Source organism: Chaetodon trifascialis, chromosome 6 (assembly GCF_039877785.1).
Source record: "Chaetodon trifascialis isolate fChaTrf1 chromosome 6, fChaTrf1.hap1, whole genome shotgun sequence".
In the NCBI taxonomy this organism is placed as follows: Eukaryota; Metazoa; Chordata; class Actinopteri; order Chaetodontiformes; family Chaetodontidae; genus Chaetodon; species Chaetodon trifascialis.
In genome coordinates this window covers 5,572,514-5,590,739 of record NC_092061.1, presented here as the reverse complement: position 1 = coordinate 5,590,739, position 18,226 = coordinate 5,572,514, and the positions used below count along the sequence as shown (strand labels likewise).

The following is an 18,226-nucleotide window of genomic DNA, read 5'->3' as shown; positions in this document are numbered from 1 at the left end:
ATAAAACAATAATAAAATCACAAAGCACATAAATAAATCATGCAGCATTACAGGCTATAAAGAAGGCATCTGAAGTTTTGCTTTCTGGCCTGATGCGTGTTTCTGTAGTTGCACACATTCATGCTCTGCTTTATCCCTCTTCCCTTTGCGTGTGTGTGTATGTATCTGTGTGTCTTGGTTCTGTAAGCTGACCCTGGGCTGTAGCCGGGTAGATTTATCAGAGCAGTTAAAAGAGGATTTCTTCTGGATTTGCAGTCCTAGTGACATCATAAATTGCACTGTCAGACCGAGGCATAGTTTTCCTCAGTCAAGCAGCAGGGTGCACCCTGCTCTAGCTTTCTGGCTCAAATAGAATGGTTAATTTCTGGGCAGACACCCCCTGTACTCTCTCCTGCCTTCTCGCCCTTCAGACAGACTGTCCATTCCTTCCATTAGATTTTATTGAGATGTATAAAGTAACATGCAGGCACACACACACGTCAGCATGCTCTCACACTTGCACACATACATAACCACAAGCATAGGCTCTGAAGGGTGCACACAGACACACACTTATACACACACACACACACCAAGGATACGGCTCATTACCCACAGCTGGCTGCAGCCTCTTGGTTATACAAAAGATGTAGGAGGGGGGTACTGCTGTATATTCATGTATTTGGCTGTCTCCCAAATGTTAATTTGGTTTTAGCTGGCCAAGATTAGAGCTAATTCCTTCCCGGTGCACACTATAAGTAAGCGAGAGTGAAGGCATTTGCAGACTAAGCTCATATCAGGAGTGAGTGACACTGAAGGAACTCACCATTGTAGCATAAACACTTTTTCCTCCCCGATTGTCATCCGAGACGACTGTGATTTCAGTCCTTGTCTTTCACTTGTGAAGCTTTCCCCCTCCTTTGTTGTCTCTTGCTAAATGGATTGCTATCTGTACACTCACCTGACACTGCAGAACTGTCAACTCTGTTTTCCTTCTTTCCTCTCTCAGAGACGGCCTTGTGGGCCAGGCGGCCTCTGCGTGTCAGCTGAGGCTGCTGACCTCTGACCCAGGATGCAATCCCAGGTTGCTGCTGCGAATGCTGCTGTACGGAGACTGTCACCTGCCCAGAATGCTCCTGGAAAACTCTCGTAAGTCTGTTTCCAGCGTGCATGGATGTGTTAATGGATAAAGGGTGTGTGAATATGCTGTGCGTGCCCAGCTGTCAATCTTTTAAGAGAAAATTGAAGCTGCTTTCATTAATTCTTCAACATTTCCCTTTTTATAACTGGAAACACAGGGTCGATCCCGCAGAGGCCATGTGTGGGAAGGTGTTTACCAGTGTCTTAATTGTGGTGCTCTAAGACCCTAAGCGAGTTATACCGACCTTAGATGAGCTCTATTCATTTTATGAAGTTATCATCAGCATCTTTGCCTTCATCATCATTTTCACCTTGGTCACCATCATCACTAAATCAATAGAGAGCAGTAATAAACACTCAACAGGCCCAGGCGGAGCACACATGCTGACCTTTAAAGATTTTCCCTTCTTTCTTCTCCCCTCCGCACCGGCAACAGTCTAACCTTTAAAGACTGTTGTGCACTCGCACATTAATTCACATTATAGCGACCTCATTAATAACAACTCTCACTGTCTCGTTCTCTCGCTTGGTCTGAGTCTGGCTGAGAGACTCTGCAATGCTTCTCCCTCCACGCTGCCGTAAATCAACGCTGGAAGCGCTGACGCTCGCGTGTTATCACGGTGACGGGCTAATTAACCAGGAAGCAGACAGACAGAGGGAACAGCTTGACTGAACGCCTGAATCCCATAAGCCACTGCACTTCCTTATATCTGTCCACACTTGGGTGTTTCTGGGTGCTTTCTTGGAAAAATCCATGCGTAACATACTCATAGATAGTAATACAATGTGTCACAGACTATTTCATTCAGTTTAGTGTGTTTCAGTCATTGTTAAAATCAGGTGTTATTGGAACAGTAGGACACTTTTTTTCTTAAATGCTACCTTTATTTAATCAACAGCACTTTTTGCACAAGTTGTTGCTTAGCATTTGATAATACACTATATCTGCCCTGTCAAAACACGCTAACTTGCTAGAGAGCCGTCTAGCAAACTGAACGACCTACCCTTCGTCTGACCGTTTCAAAAACATCTTTATTTGCAGGGGGATAGCACCTCCACATTTACAATAACTGTTTTCACTTTTATGCAACTCATTCTAAATCAGGCGATACACTACTTCTGCTGCACACACGCACACACACACACACACACACACGCATATGCACACAGCCTTTTTATTATCATCATAGTGTCTGCTTCCAATTACAGAGGTTTGCAGAGAGGGCCCTTGTGACTGGTTGACTGGTTGTCCGGAAGATAAACAGGTGTATTTATTGGCTATGTATCAAGGTTGAATAAGCTTAGAGCCAAAGAGGGAGTGAAAGAGAGCAAGGAAAAATGGAAAATCGACACAGAAACACGAACACGTTGGAATTACCATATGATGCAGCAGTGGTGGAAACTCCTCAGAGATGTGCCAGCGCACTGTCATCTGTTTTCTGAAGTCATCCGCTGCTCCATAATGGGATCATTATTAAAAGGCACCTAGTTAACCTGCCATGCTCTCCAGCACCCCAAGTGGAAATTAATGTTAGTCACCCCTGTTCCCTTGGATCATTGCAGCCATAGTGGTGATATCTAGAACACTTCCTCCTTAAGGACCAATTACCAGACAGGCAGAGAACAAGATGCCGCCATAACCCATATAATGCCGCCTAATAGACTGATTGTAGTTCAGGTTGGTTGACCACTTTTGAGCGTATGTGTTAGATGTGTTATTGTGAAAGAAAAGGCTTAGAGACAGGAAATCAGTTCTCATCAGGATCTTGAGTGGTGGCAGTGCTTCCCACCTGCCTGTTATCACAGCAGCTGATATTACCAGCCCTGTAATGCAGCAGCTAATTTAGCCCTGTCATTTTAAAATCGTCAGCATTAGTCAGAAGGAAGGCGAGCTGCCCTCCATCACAGCGCCCCCTCATTGACTGCTGTGTTGCATACACTCTCCTATTCAAATAGCTGTCATCTCCCACACAGCAGACTGACAGACCGCTGGATGTCTGCCACCTCTGGAGCAATGGGCCTTTCCTCAGCAACCCCTGTCAACTTAACACACACACACTTGTAAGCACAAAAATCGCATATATAGACATCCATATGGGTTACACACGCACACACCTCCATCCTCAGCCCCGTGCTCAGACAGCAACCCCCACAAGGACACCCTGTCAAAACCTCTTCCTTTTCACTTCCTGTCTCCATGTGCTGTGGGGGCTTTGAAATCTGTTTCTTTTTCTGTTTTTTTTTCTCCTGGTCTGTTTTTTTTTTCTCCATCTAACACAGATGTGGGTTTTTCTTCCCCTTCTATTCCACAATGCCTTTTGTTCACCCTTTCTGTTAACATGTGTCAGGTTGGGCAGCCTTGACATTTTCCAATGTGTTTTTGTGCAAAGAAATCAAGATGCTGTTTCATAGGATGGAGCTTTATATCTCTCACTACCTACCTCCATAAGGTTGATATTTTCTGAATCGGAAATTCAGAAAGCAGCCAGTTTTTGCGCTCACCTACGCACCCCTAAGTGAATGTATGTGTGTATATGAGTAAGCCTTTTCATCTCTTGTGTGTCCTGTTGTTTGTGTGCGTGTCAAGTGCTCCTGAATATCAAGATTTCATAAATTCAATGACATTTTGTATACCCACGCATTTACTTGTGTTGTGTGCAGAAGTGTCCTACTGACTCAGACTTTTTTTTTTTTTTTTTCAGATTTTTGCATGGAGAGCTGCTTAGAAATGTCCACGGAGAGCTCTAAGGCAGGAGATGACTTCATAGTCGCATTGTTCAACCTTTTCAGTTGCCTGAATAATGTTCCCAAGGCCTTGACTCAGGTCCTTCAACCATACCTGGAAAGGGCACAAATATGGGACCATCTCTACACACTTGCAGGTAAAGTAGCAACCAGCTGCTGCACAATGTTGTTCTTCAGGAGTCATTGCTGCAGACTGGCATTACATTGAGCTTGATATACAGCGCATTACTAGAGGCTTTAATACTATTGCATACCATCGTACTGCGCTATTGTACATTGTATGTTTTAGAATATGATGCTGTTCATATTAATAGACATGATGCACTTAAATAGTATTAATAAAATGGTTGTTTGATGTCATTTTTTTCATATTTCCATTGCTCATTAACTCAGTGCTGTTTGGTTTCTAACACAGGACACAGTACTATTTATCTGCTGAAGTGAAGCGATTAGAAAATACCAAGTCATTGCCATTCTCATTTCATGTTAAATTGGAAAACTGATTGTTAAATCCATCACCTCCCAAGATACAACTGTTTTCATGCTTGGATAACAGGAAATGAATGTAAGTAACTGAGAGTTGACCGAATTTCTCAAAATGTGTTTGACGTGCTTCTAAATACAAAAGTAAAACTGCCCACAAAGAATGTCTTTTTCCTGTGGGCTGGTGTTGACACTGCGTGCACGTGAGGTAAAGCATGACTTTAATATGCTGTTACAGAGACTGTACTCCCCAACTCTCTCTTCCTTTCCGCCTCTCTCTTGTACAAGCTTTGATACAGAGCTTAATCAGAACTCCTGTGGAGTATGGAGCTCTTTTTGGTGGTGATTTTTATATCCTGGGTGAGTGGTAATTATTGTAGCATAAATTAGGGTGATTGGAGACGAGTATTTGGATGGAGACAGAGCAGGGGAGGGGTCGACGGAGGGAAAGAACGAAAAAGAGTGAGCCAGAGAGAAATTCTCAATGTCATCCAATCCTCATTTATCCTCACAGGGTAATTAGTTTAATTATTGGACTGTGCCAAATCTTTGTATTATAATTTTGGTTACAGGATACCCCCAGTGCCCCCATTTCTATTTAAACTGTTCAGTGAGTTAACTTTCATAGATTACATTGAGAGTTTGACTGTTTCTCCACTTACACTGATGTTTCATCACACAGTAGCAGGTTGTATCGAATCAATACACCAGTCAATACGGTAGCGGGCGGTATAAAATCTGAGCACCAAGTGACTTTGAAAAATAGGTCTAGGTCTCACCTGCCACTGAGCACTTCTCCTTCGAAAAGCTATATCATTTTCAGTTCCGCTCTCCTCCTTTTCTATGGGTCTGAGGTCACACATTTGTTAGGCGTCCCAGGAGATTTCAGTGCACTTCCACAGCCGTCGCAGTACTATATCTCTCTGTCGTAGCCTTTGGTTTTACAGCCGACGCTGTAGGAAGTTTATGGGTGCCATACAACTTCATGCTGTCGCTTCTCTGCTATCAATATTAGCGGGATATGAAAGGGCAGAGCAACGAAAGACATAGTGCACCTGGAAAAGGTAGTAAGATTTCTACTGTCAGGCCACCTGGGTTTGATCGAGAACATCTGAATTTTACTTGACATTACTTGCTTTTAGTGTAGATATTTTGACAGGATACGGTGGCGCTCTGAGGATGAGCAAGCTATTTATGTCTCTATGTTTTCCCATTGTTTAAAAAGTGGAGTCATTTCTGACACAGTGCTGTAATGACGAAAGGGTTATTGCTTGTTTGAAAAGCACAATAGCACAGTGCTGATAATATGAAACATAACCCAATCAGAACATTTTATCCTTTTTATGTCAATTATAAAACTTTCATGATTTAAGACCTAGTATAGTCATAGAACAGTATCTTATTAGAGTCCTATTAAATGCTCCTGCATACAGTTGGGGCCTTTCATTTTTTATTGTGCATTGAGGGACTTTTTGCTCTGCATTTATAAGTAAAAACCAGCATCCGGCAGCATGTTTGCCCATTAAACTCGACTGGACATCATTGCCTTTCTAGTCCCTCTCTGAAGTAACCAGTTACTCTGTGATTTAGTGGTCTCAAAGCTTTCAAAAAATGTGACAGCTCATGTCCTTCAGCCTTCTTTACCTTGTGCGTTCATTGACCATTTCTGTCAGACACAACGCGGACGGTTCCTGTAGTGATCAGCTGTGTCCGGGCGATCGTCACCAAGTCTACCAACACCCTCTTGGTACACCTAGTCTCCATGGTGATGGATTGGCAGGCCACAGAGGTGCGCAGCGGAGCCTCGTTCAAGCAGAGTGTACCTGAGAGTGTCTTAGCGAAAATACCCAAGGAGTGGAACTACACGCCCCCGGAAGCAAGTAGAAAGGAGACTGCCACTAAGAGTATGCACAGGCTGGGTGTCGCATTTTCAAGTCAATGGAATAATGAGAAATTTTAGGGTTGTTTTCTGCAGATTAACATTTCCTCTTTCTGTCTTTCTTTCTAGCTGTCATATCCTTAACTGTTCAAACCTTCTCCTTCATTTTAACCAACCTGCCCCTCGCCGTAGCATCAGTGCCTCTCCCGATCCGCTACCTCTTCCAAGTGGCAGAGAAGCAGCTCTCCCAGCATTCCCGGCAGCTGCGCTTAGTGGGCCTGTTACTCTGGGCCCTGCTAGGCTGTCTGATCCAGGGCCTGGAGGACCCGCACACATTAGAACAGATCAGCGGTCTGGCCCTGGACCGCGGAGCAAAAGAGCCCCTGTCCCTGCTGGCTGAGTGCCTACAGGCTGCCATGGGCATTCAACAGAAGGCAAGGGCTAATGTTAATGTAACAGTAATATCAATAATAGTAATTAGGAGTTTGTTTACAATGTAAGGGAGCGTAGAGCATTAAACTGGGCTGTTGTGGTGTCGCTTCAAAACCCCTGATACGTTCATTTCATCATATTTATGTTTGATTTAATGTGCCATCAAATCAACCATCAGCCATCTGACTTTTGCACATAATCTTAACGGTCTCCTCTTCGTCTCACAGGGTGTTCCCAAACCCACAATGCACAAAGTGCTGCTGGCTATGGAGGAAAAAAGACCCAAGTGGACAAACATCCAGCTGCAGAAGGCCCGCAAGCTCTGCTCAGACAGGTGAGAGGTCAACTGCAGGGAAATTAGCAGGAGGTAAAGGTCAGAATTGCATTGATGTAGCTTCTATTAATGTTTTCATGCAGTCAGGAAAGTGCTGTTTATGCATCATTAGTCTGAGTTGGTTATTGATTATTCATGTGCACCTTCAACAAAAAATGAGGTATCATCTTATTTAGATCATTTTGATCGTAAAAACGCTTTTTAGAAAATGAATCTACCCATACTTAATTTTAGTGATTTATCAACAGTAAGATGGAGGTTGAGGGCTGATAGTCTGATGACGGGGGAGGTTCAAACTGACTGATGCTATATTCAGCTGCTTGACATTCAATATACTGTAGATGCTGCGTAAAACAATGAAAAAGAATGCAGCTCAGATATGCTTTTTTTAATGATCAAATTCTGATGTATCGTATCATCAAGATCATTTTTCATTGGAAAGCTTGACTCAGATCAATGGATCTCAGATGTGTTTGTTGTGGTAAATGATGGACACGGCGTCTGACCGAGTGGACTGCAGGCTGGAGTGATGGGAAAACAGCTTTTACTTGGGGCTGATCTGCGACCTTTGGCTCTGCGTTTTGTAGCTCGTTCCCAGAAATTGCGCCTGTGGTTGTTCATCATAACAAACTGCGGATTCATCCATCCTCATGAAAAGGTGATCCAGTGTCGTGACGCAGCATCCACAATTAAAAGAGAGTAAAAACACTGAGTAGATTACGGCCAGTTCCAGGAAATGCTGTCGCTTTCAGTGACAGGAAGATGCGACGAGACGTGAGGAAAAAAAAGGGAAGAGACGGGGTGGTGGAGGGGTGGAGAGGGGGTTGAGTGGAAAAGTGAAAGAAGAGTGATTATGTATCACCTGTCGGAGGCATTCAGTGGGATCATTACTATTCATTAAACTAACCTTCACAGGGAAGTGACGCCTGGCTTGTAAACAATCAGAATACAGTGTCAGAGAGAGAGAGAGGGCGAGCGAGCGAGAGAGAGAGGTGGATGTAATAACTCCAAAAACAACTGGCACTCCGCTCACTGGCATCACACACACACACACGCACACACACACAGTAAACCCCTCAAAAAACAGCATTTGGCCCTTGCGAGCCCTCCCACCTCTGTTCCCCCATCCCACTTTCCCTCCTTCCTTTCCCAACTGTAACCCCCCTCCCCACGCCACCCACCTTGTCTTTGCAAAGTAATTTGTAGAGGAGAAGATTATTGTTCTCCATCATGGTGACCCTGGCTGGGCTGACGGGATGCATACACAGATGAAGATGAATGCAGTTATTCCTTGGCGGAGGTCTGCCTCTTTCAGGGCACATTGGCCCTAATGACATGATTGATAGGCTGTCCCAAATCCGGAGGGGCCCTCATTAATCACCCCGCTGACTGAATCCAATCATCTGCTTCACCTGCACAGTGATGGACAGGAAAGGATACAGCGCAGGTGCTGACACGGGTGCACAGCCACCGTCGCCGACAACACCACCGTCGGGCCGCCAGGCAAAAGAATGAGGCGATGTACACGGACGAGAGGGGAGTCCTCTTCCTTTGCCACTCTCAATGTCAAGCAGCCAATGGCTGGCTGACAGGTGACACCGCTTCTGCCACCTTATAATTACAAAGGGGAAGAGAAAGAGAGAGAACAATGACAGGAAGTGTATGTGAAGGAGAAGGTTTGATGGACGGTAGTGTGATATCCATCCATACAGGAAGGGCAGGAAAATGATGCAGGCATCTGCCAGGGCTGGGGGCTGTACATGGATGAGGACCTTGACACACAATTACACACACACATACACACTTAAGAACACACACACCAATCATTTTTAGTGCACTGGCATCCTTCAGTCAAAATCCCCCTTGTGTATCTCATGAATGGTAATGAAAACTATTTTAAAAATTATTTTATTATCTCACCCTCAATAATTTGTCTGTTTTTTTCATGTGGTTTTCAGACAGTTTAGTGGAGCAAAGATATTTCTTTCCTTGCCAAGAATTTGCCCTCTGGAGTGAATTATTTCTCTAAAAACTCCAAAAATTATTAATTCTAAACTGCGGAGTCGCGTTTCACTTAATTTTCTTGTGTAGTGCAAATTCCAAATTTTATCACAAATTCCTCTCTAAACTAGAAAATACTTCCTCAGCCAGAGGTGGTAGAGACACAAGCTGACACCCTCCCTCTTCTTGTTTCCTCTCCTTTCTCTTTGCCCCGCTCTGTTTTTTCTCTCTTTGTGTTTTCTCTCCCATCTCCTCCTTTTCCCACCTCTGTTTCTCTCTCAGTGTATTTGAGCGAGGAAGGGAGAGCGGAGTCGCTGCGGCTGAACTGACTGAGCAGAAAATAGGCCTGATGCTGCTGGAGGTCTGCCACAAAGCAGGTGGCAGCGACTACCTGAGGCAGATCTATCACATCATCCAAGGCAATGAGGTAGGGAAGCACTCTCTCTCCCCAGCAATTAGGTGGCTGCTGGCCTGAGGCCGCAGGCTGTTCAGGAGGGGGAGGCAGAGGGAAGAGGGCTGCTGCTTGTGTGCAGTCTGCTCGTTCTGATCTTCTGTTGTTCGGGTGACCTCAAGGGTGCAAACCTACAGTGATTTCCTGTGTTATACGCTCACCACATGTAGAGCAGAGGAAGCCACATGGAGTTGCCACATTCACTACAGAACTCTTTGGAGGAGATCTGAGTGAGACAGAGCAGTGATTCTTTTTTTTTTTTTTTTTAAACTCAAGTTATTTTAGTTAAATTCACTTCAGAGACAAAAAAAAGTTTAACAAAATGAAAAGTAGCAGTTCTCAAGGAAGTCCCAAAGTTAATGAAGTAAATATATATAGAAGTTAGAGAGTTTAGTGATATTTTCCATGAAGTTGGTAAAACATACAGTTAGTGGAAATAAGTAAAAAGGTTGTGAGAAATGTTATGTGCGGAAACTTAAGTTGTTTAACTTAACGCTTCTTCAGGTAGCAGGAACGTCCTCCACCCACAGGGCACTGCATTTATACCACAAACAACCTCCTGCTACTGTAAATATGACAAAGGCACCAACATATGCTCCACTATACACTGTATGACATCTACCTATGGAGTGTATTCTCAGCACAATGGCTCTTTCAATGGGAGAGATTATTCATTATATGATGACCCTGGCAATATTCTGTGTATGAGTGTATTATACACAATGTTTTTGTCTGTTTCTCAACACTTTCTCACGTCTGCACCCCCTCTGTGCTTCCTGCTGGAGACGTACATCTTCTGAAAACGGTGTTGAACGAATTCTTTCGCTTTTAATCGTTAAAGGGAGAATTGCTGCTTCAGAAAAAGCGTTCGTCAGAAGATTTTAATATGTTTCTTCATGGCTTCACCATCCTCACGAGTACATATGAAAAAAATCCTCAAATGCTTGCTCAGTGGCACTGATGCAGAGTGGAGGACCTTCGCTGATCATCACAATGGAGCATCTGCTGAAGGTGTTGACGGAGTTGTCTGAGCAGCTAGGAGAAGCTGCATGTGGTTGGTGCTCATCTGATTCTGATCCTATAGACACAAATAAAAGCGCCGTATACATTATGCTGCTGTTGAGCATAATGTTGAGCTGTCCATGAACAGCTTTAACCCTGCGTAGCAATTTAATAGGATGTGAATAGGATTCCCAAGCAGGCTGCGAGTTACCCTCTTGGCAGCTTGAGTATCTCGACTCACCCAAGGTCGAGGCAAGAACACGCAGGTCAGGGACAGACTGGGCTGGTGGTGAGGTGGAGGGATACGAGGTTTGGAGGCCATGTCAAGCTGACGGATGAGAATGTAGTGAGTTCACACCAGGATGCTCACACACACACATACTGTGCACTTACAAAGACATACACAAACTCGTTACGTTCTACTGTACATCAAGTAGTAAGACACCTGTACTACAACCACAGCAAAGGTTACTGAGAGAGAAGTAGAAAGTGTGCCGGTGTCCTGAAAACCCCTCTGTTTCTCTTTCCCCGCATCTACACATATCTCCATTTGTTCTGTGTTTCCATTACTCTGCTTCCGAACAGCTCTGATTAATAGTACTTTTGTGAGGCTGATCAATTAAGAAAGACGTGGCACCATTCTGCCCTTTGCTATGCGTGTCTGCGAAAAGAGTGGTATAAAAGCTGCCTGAACTTGATTAGTTTGTGCTTTAGTCAGGTCAGTCAAAGTGGACGTGAGTGTAAAACAAGCTGAAATTCATTATCATTATCACCAGTGAAAAATGAATCATGCAGTAGAAAAAATGTGAAAACATCTGCATGCTGGATGTTTGCTCTGCTGCTCTCTGTTGGTCTGAGTTTATCAACCTTTTTCTTCTCAGAATATTTACTGTCAGCGATATTAAGTATTTTCAACCTTCCCTCTTTGTGTCTCTCTTGTGCTTCTACCTTCTCTCTCTCTCCTCTTCCCTCTCGGACACAGGAATTATTGATGTTTAAGCTAAGTGGAGGAACAAACTCGCCCAGTCATCCCCCTCGCTTGGTGAACTTTGACCTTGCCTCTGAGAGTCACGGGGACGCTGCCACCTTCAACCCTCTCTACCAATTTGACCATGTTGGCAAGAAGAAGCTGGATCAGGTTTGTCAAGCTTTATTTGGTTATCGCTAGTTTATTTGGTAGCAGATGATTTATTTATTTCAGCTCTATGTGATACCTAGTTTGGAGCTTCTTGGTGTCTTTACGCCATGTGGGTGAGCTTGTGATGAGCAGGGTGGAGTCCTTTTAACTTTCTCCCAAGGCCAGAAGCTTAATGTTGAAGGTTGGGAGCTGTTTGAGTCTCTAGTGAACTGGATACTGCGGCGGTCTCTGAAGTTGTCAGGTCTTTCTGGGGCTCGGCTTTCCTATTCTCCATAGGTCGCTGCCTTTTCCAAGCAGGAGTCAGGCTGGCAGGAAGAAAGGAATACTGAAAAGGTGAAAAGATGAGAGAAGTCTTCTGTTTCATAAAAAAATGAGTAATGTTAAAGGAGAGCGTAGTCTTTAAGTGCACTTCTTTGGGGCTTTGAACCGTATACCCTCTTACCCCAAACTTATCCCCAGGGGTGCCGCCATGATGTTCAGTTAATTGTTAGATTTTTTTTGCCTCCATAAAGCTGATAAGTCACTACAAGAAGTTTTAGTTCAGTGTGAGAGTTGTCAGCTTTCCCCCTCATTTCCCTCCTACTATCGAGGGAAATACCGCTGATATCACACAAAACAATCACAAAAGGTTAGTATTTCTTCACGACGGGCTTGTGTGTGTCTTTTTACTTTTTAAACCGGATTAGATGTATTTATACATTTGTGATCCCTTGGAATGTAGTTGCGTTGCCGCGATTGTTTTTGGTACACGTTTTAATCTTAAAACCTGTTTTTGGCTTATCACAGGAGCCTGCATAGCTTTGCATAGAAACACTCTATTAGGCGAATGATTAAAATGCCTTCCCCGCTTCAGGTGCCTGTGTTGTTTGTCAAATAAAATGGAGGGAGGAGGAGAAAAAAAAGTTACATCCATCAATCACCTGTGAGGAAGGAGCAGAGGGGGCGGGGTGGATGGATGGAGGGAACAAGTGGAGTTCTCCTCCTTTTGTCAATAAAATTCAGCCTGGAGTTAAGAGTGACATTTTGGCAATCAAAGCAATCTGATTTTTATTTGCTTTCCCAATATGGCACTAGTGCCAAGTGTGTGTGTGTATGTGTGTGTGTTTAAGAAAGAGAGAGAGAGAGCAATAGATGGAGGGGGGTGGGGGGGCGCGGTTGGCGGGGTGCCATTGAAGATGGCAAGAAAAAAAGCAGTGAAGTCAGAAGAGTAACGACTCCCTCCCAAAATTGATTTATCTTTCTATAAATGATGGCTACATCCCCCCAAATGGATTTATAAATTAATTGCTGTCTTATTGGAATAAAAACCTTCTTGTGCGGACATGATTGATCGCCTGGTGTCGGTAGCTTGCGCTGGGGACCCCCTCCTCCTTTGTTAGTGGGTCCCAGCTGGAGCGGTAATGCACTGATGGTATTAACCCTGATTAATAACTAACAATACGCTATCCTCATACATCAACAGAGCGCCGTGGTCGAGTGGGCATGGGACTGGCCAAGGCTGGTGCCAGCCTATCAGGGCATGAGTCAGGTCACCTTCAAAACTCTGCTGGCCAACAGGTAAAACAGACATTTCACTTGTTACACATGTTCTTTGACAGCGGTGTGTGCACGTGTGTGTGCGTATGCAAATGCAAGTGTGAGCGCCGTTTCGTGTTTTTATTATGGTCCTCACAGGTGTTTTTGTTTTTGTGCAGTCTTTTCATGACATAAAAGTCCCGCTCCACAGAGGCACGTGCTGCATCAGTAGTGCCTTTACCTGTACAAAATGAGCCGTTCACTTGGGACTCCTGAGGCAAGTTTCCCCCAAATTCCCTTCTGACCTAACTTCGGCGTAAGCTCCAGTCATTGGGGATCATATAGCCGAGCTGCTCTTCATCAGAGGTTCAAACTCCCACTTTGTTCAAAGGCCAAGGGCTCCTGTGGCTTCCACTATGGAGGCTGAGCGGTGGAAAGAACTCTTTGGAAAAGGATAGTGCAGTGCTGTAATATGCTGCGTGTGTTGAATCATGGAATCCTGTCTTTTTTAATGCACGTGCACATGCGTGACTGACTGTCTGCATGGACAGAATGTTTGCAGATTTTGGTAACTGAGCCTACTCGTCGGGTACTTTTGAGACCTTAAACCATGAGAAAGGTAGTCAGAGATGGAAAAGTAGTGACTAGCTCAGATCTTGGTGTCACCTGATTGAAGAGTTTTTCGCCTAAGTCTGCCACTCCTGTCCCATCCTCCACTTCCCCCTCCTCTCCCATTCTGCTCTCCAACGGGCATAAATATTTATGCAGGTATGTGACACATATTAGATGGCAATACTTCAGGCTGTTCCCTGTTCTCCATTCACAGCTGTCACGCTGCCAGCTATCAGGGAGCCATGGGGCTACTGCACCTTGTCTCCACGCCTACGCCCAATCCATTCTAAATCACCGCCATTGTAACACACACGCACCTTTCTAACAAAAGGGCAAGCTCTGCATCTGCCAAGGACACAGGTCTAATAAGGGTGAAGTACGCAGCTCCGTGCTGTGCTGTGACGAGCTTTGTCGCTTTCATGCCTCTACCCCCTTCTTCCCACACACACATACACACACTCCATTCTTCCTCTCCTTATGCATATGCTGCTTTGTCGTGTGTTAAAACAGATACTGTCATTGCTTGACTGAGCCAAATTAGTGTTGGGGCATTCATGAATAGATACTGAATGAAATGGATATGAAGTGAGATAGCAAGAGGGAGAGAAAAAGGAGAGATTGGAATTGCTGTTTAAGATTGTGAGTGACATAGAGAGAGAGAGAGAGAGAGAGAGAGAGAGAGAGAGAGAGAGAGAGAGAGAGAGTCAGAGAGAGTCAATACTGACAAGGCACCAAAATGCATGAGGAAAGATGGAAGTGGGAGGGGGTAAAGGTTATATAATTCACCCTAATCTCACAGTATCAAAGTGTCTGAGATTCTGCCATTTGCCTCATTAGCCTCTCTTTGTTGGGCCAGAGGAGCAGATTTCATGGAGGATTTGGAGAATGGCTTTGGTTCTGCCTGTGACGCTCGCAAAGAGCAGGAAGTTAGTTTCACGGCTGGCGACATGTAAGCTGTCAAAGTTTTCCTCAGATCCATCTCCGACTCAAAAATATCTCTCAAGCTATAGAAGGCCATTCACGGGATAAGCGCACTGATGTCGGATCCACTGATCCATTTGTTAGTGCAGATAAGGATAATGCTTTCTGCATAACTGTAGACTGAAGTGCCCTCGGCCGTTTCCACTGAGGCTTCACAACAGCCACTGTTTTACTACCTCCAGTCGCTGGACAAACCACAGGACGTAATCTTACACACTTGACAATATTAATAGCAATGAGGCTGTCTGCACGAAAACACCGATCACTGTGACCTTGTGAGGTTTTGTATTTCCTATCTTCTAAGTTTTAGTCTCCTTGAATGACTTCTCTTCCCTGTACACGGCCAATATTTTTTTCCCCCGCTCCCTGGACTGTGTGAGTTAGCAGTGTGGCCCATTGGCCTCCTATATATTGTTACAGTGGCAGGACAGTTATTGTGCCCGGGGTTTATATCACATTCTAATGGAGCAAGGCTATGAGTTAAGGGCGGTAGGCTTTTACACCGGGGCTGTTAAATCACTGTTCAGATGACTTCATTAGCAGAGCAGGACACATGCTGAGACACTTGTGCCTGCACACACACAAATACACACACATACATACGCTTTCACCCCCACTACCTTGACGGTGTAGCATCGGGGCCAGGCAGGAGGGAGAGTGGATTTATACAGGTGTGTGTGTCCTTCTTTGTCACCTGTCACTTCAGTTCGCTCAGCACGATGGCTCATCCATCATCTGCAGATTGAGCTTTTCAGCAGAAACCAGACTGATTAATACCACCCCAGGACCCCCAGGGTTGACTGGCTGACTGGCTGACCTGGCTGCCTCGCAGGCTGGAAGTTTGAATGGATAGATAGGTCACTTGTGGGTGGGCTAACACTTTAGCCTGCTGGTTTCCTGGCGGAATTGCTGACTAACTGGGTGACCGGCTGATTAGTAGAATATCTTCAGGGATTAATGACAGGCTGAAAGCTGTTTTGAGTGAATGACAAGGAGGCGTTTTTTGATAAATGACAGGTTTCAAAAATGGATTGATGGATAGATGATGGACTGACTGACTGGGTGGATAACGGGTAGTCTGTTTGCTGATGGCTAAAAGCCAGACTGAGGCTCCGAGCCTAGTTTTACCCACATTAGCAGAATCTGATTCACAGGAGTTTTCCTGTTACCTCGCCTCCTACACATTTGTTGTCATCAACACATCTTAACACTCTCCTAATCATAAAACCATCTTTCTTAACTTAAACCATGACAGATACTAGATACTACTCGAATGGAACAGGTATACTGCAGAAAGACCACATTATACTATTCAATAGTCAAAGTTCATGGGCAGAGCTCAGAACTGCAGCACATTTCAGTGCTGAAGAGGCTGTTTTACCTGCCTGAGACCAATTTGCCATACAGTAAGAAAAATGTGAAAGAATCACTGTGACTTGGTATTTGATGCCTTAACTGTAAGGGACCCTCTTCTGTGTCTAAAATTTGCAAGGTTAAATTTTAGCTTTTTAATATGCTTTTTGAAGTCAAGATTCGGATCATGAGTGACACCCCAGCAGTTCAAATTTACAGCAACCATCCTGATGTGTAGTCAATCAGTTCCTTTATAACGAGTCTTGAGCAGCTTTAAAGCAAGGCTGCTTTTTTGAAAGGCCAGAATCAACAACGTTACCTGCCCAGGTTAAATACGAACTTGACGTTTCACCTTGAACAAACTCCACACCAATGGTTTGTGTTAATTGTCATGATCTGCTAATTGAAATGTGTCACACACTCTCTGACCTCAAGTTCTGAGGCACCCTTTGTTGTAGAGGCATGTGCTAAGAGTCAAAGTGCTAAATGATTCACCCGAAACTGAATAGTTTTTCCTCAGCTAGCAATTTCTGAATGGATAACTCATCTGCTTTGTCCTTGGTCCATCTTTGAACCCTCCTTTCTTTAGCAGACAACTCTGTCAGTCAAAGCAACACAACGCCTAGGTTGAAATTAATGGAAGCAATGACGGCCTTTCGCTTCTTTATTTGAACTCTGATTGTGCTGCAGTATGAACTGTAATCTTTGATGCCATTTTTCTTTTCCGTCCAAGAAAAATAAAACCAATCTCTGAAAAAAGTATTGCCGCAGACTAAAGTCACATTTTAACTGTCATCTGCCAAGGTGACTGTTTGAGACACTTTCTTGCGTCTGTATGTCAGAGAAGGTCCTCTGACCTGGTTGATAAGGAGTAGCCAAGTATGAGGGATGAAGCTTTATGTGTCACAGGGCAGCTTCTCCACTCCATCATAAGGACCTAATATCATCCAAGGACATTCATGCTCGCTTTGACAACACTGGCCCAGTGGTCCGGGTACCGTTTCCTCAAACCGGCAGAGAACAACACAAAGTCTTCATGCATTGACCGACACTAATTTTAAAATTACCTATGCTGTGGCTTGTCCTATTTTCACAGCTAATATTCTAAGTAAGCACCCGTCTTCACAATTTTATTTCACGCATTGACAGCAAAGGAGTACAGCATTGACCCACACATTTGGTAGCTTAATATGTTAAGCTGCACTGTAACTACTGAACACTAAAGCATTTCCTCTGCATTGTCTCATTGTTGCTGTTACCCCTCAGGTCCATAACAATAGCAGTTTGTGGAAAAAATGGCAGTCTGTGGCACTCTCTTGCTTGAGCGGCTCCTTAAATTGCGGCGATAGACGCTTGTGCTTTCAGGAAGTGGGCAATCGCCATCTGTTCCCGGGCTCTGCCATATGGCGGGCCTTTTTCTCAGGGAATAAAATAAAAACAAATATGTCAGAATGTTCGTCTTCCTCCACGGACGCTGATCAACCTGGGGAGAAGCTGGATCTCTGTGTGTCTGGATTAATGGTCTTACTTTACGCTTCAGGGAATGAGGGAGTGTGTGCTTGTGGTTGGTGGGGCTTTGTGTGTGTGTGTGTGTGTGTGTGTGTGTGTGTGTGTGCACATGCCTGCTTGTATGAGCGTATGCACATGCTAGTGCATATTTATGTACCTGGAAGTATTTCTGAAATCATTTATATGACTTAAAGGGCGATGTTATCATACCATTTGGAGCAGTTGGTTGCCCTAGTCTTGGAAGCATTAAACAACACAGGAGAAAAGAGCTTCAAGGTTAGCCGGAGTGACATTTCATGGCTGCCGCTGCCAAAGAAACAAGAAGAAACGCTCTCAAGCCATCATCAGACTCTCTGTCTTGCGAGGCCAGAAATTCAAAAGACTTGTCACTTTTGAAAATCAGGAGAGTGTGATGTGTCATTGAGGAAGGGCTTCTTTCTTCTCGCGTCGATCCCCTTGTGTGTGTCCCCTCCGCTGACTGACAGCTAGGGATGGGAGTTTGTGTTGGTGGAGACAGAATACATCTTTTGTCTGCTTGGTTATACATGGTGTGTTTTGTCTTCGCTACCCCTGGACAGCACTGACACATTGAGGTTTTCATTAGCCGTAAGCAGGTGGCGGAGGAGAGCGACGAGCTTGTGCGCATGAGTCTGCCTCCATGCCTGTCTGTGT

At 44.5% G+C, this 18,226-nt stretch overlaps 1 protein-coding gene across 1 annotated transcript in view; it reads left to right on the top strand.

Moving 5' to 3' along the window:
• The window catches only part of kiaa0825 (KIAA0825 ortholog), a 110,895-nt gene that overhangs the window by 34,887 nt on the left and 57,782 nt on the right, over positions 1-18,226 (top strand). Inside the window, exons 15-22 of the mRNA XM_070965449.1 lie at positions 989-1,128; positions 3,822-4,001; positions 6,021-6,251; positions 6,356-6,660; positions 6,886-6,992; positions 9,276-9,420; positions 11,429-11,584; positions 13,047-13,141. Coding sequence (XP_070821550.1) covers positions 989-1,128; positions 3,822-4,001; positions 6,021-6,251; positions 6,356-6,660; positions 6,886-6,992; positions 9,276-9,420; positions 11,429-11,584; positions 13,047-13,141 — 1,359 coding nt within the window. The remainder of the gene's footprint in view (positions 1-988; positions 1,129-3,821; positions 4,002-6,020; positions 6,252-6,355; positions 6,661-6,885; positions 6,993-9,275; positions 9,421-11,428; positions 11,585-13,046; positions 13,142-18,226) is intronic.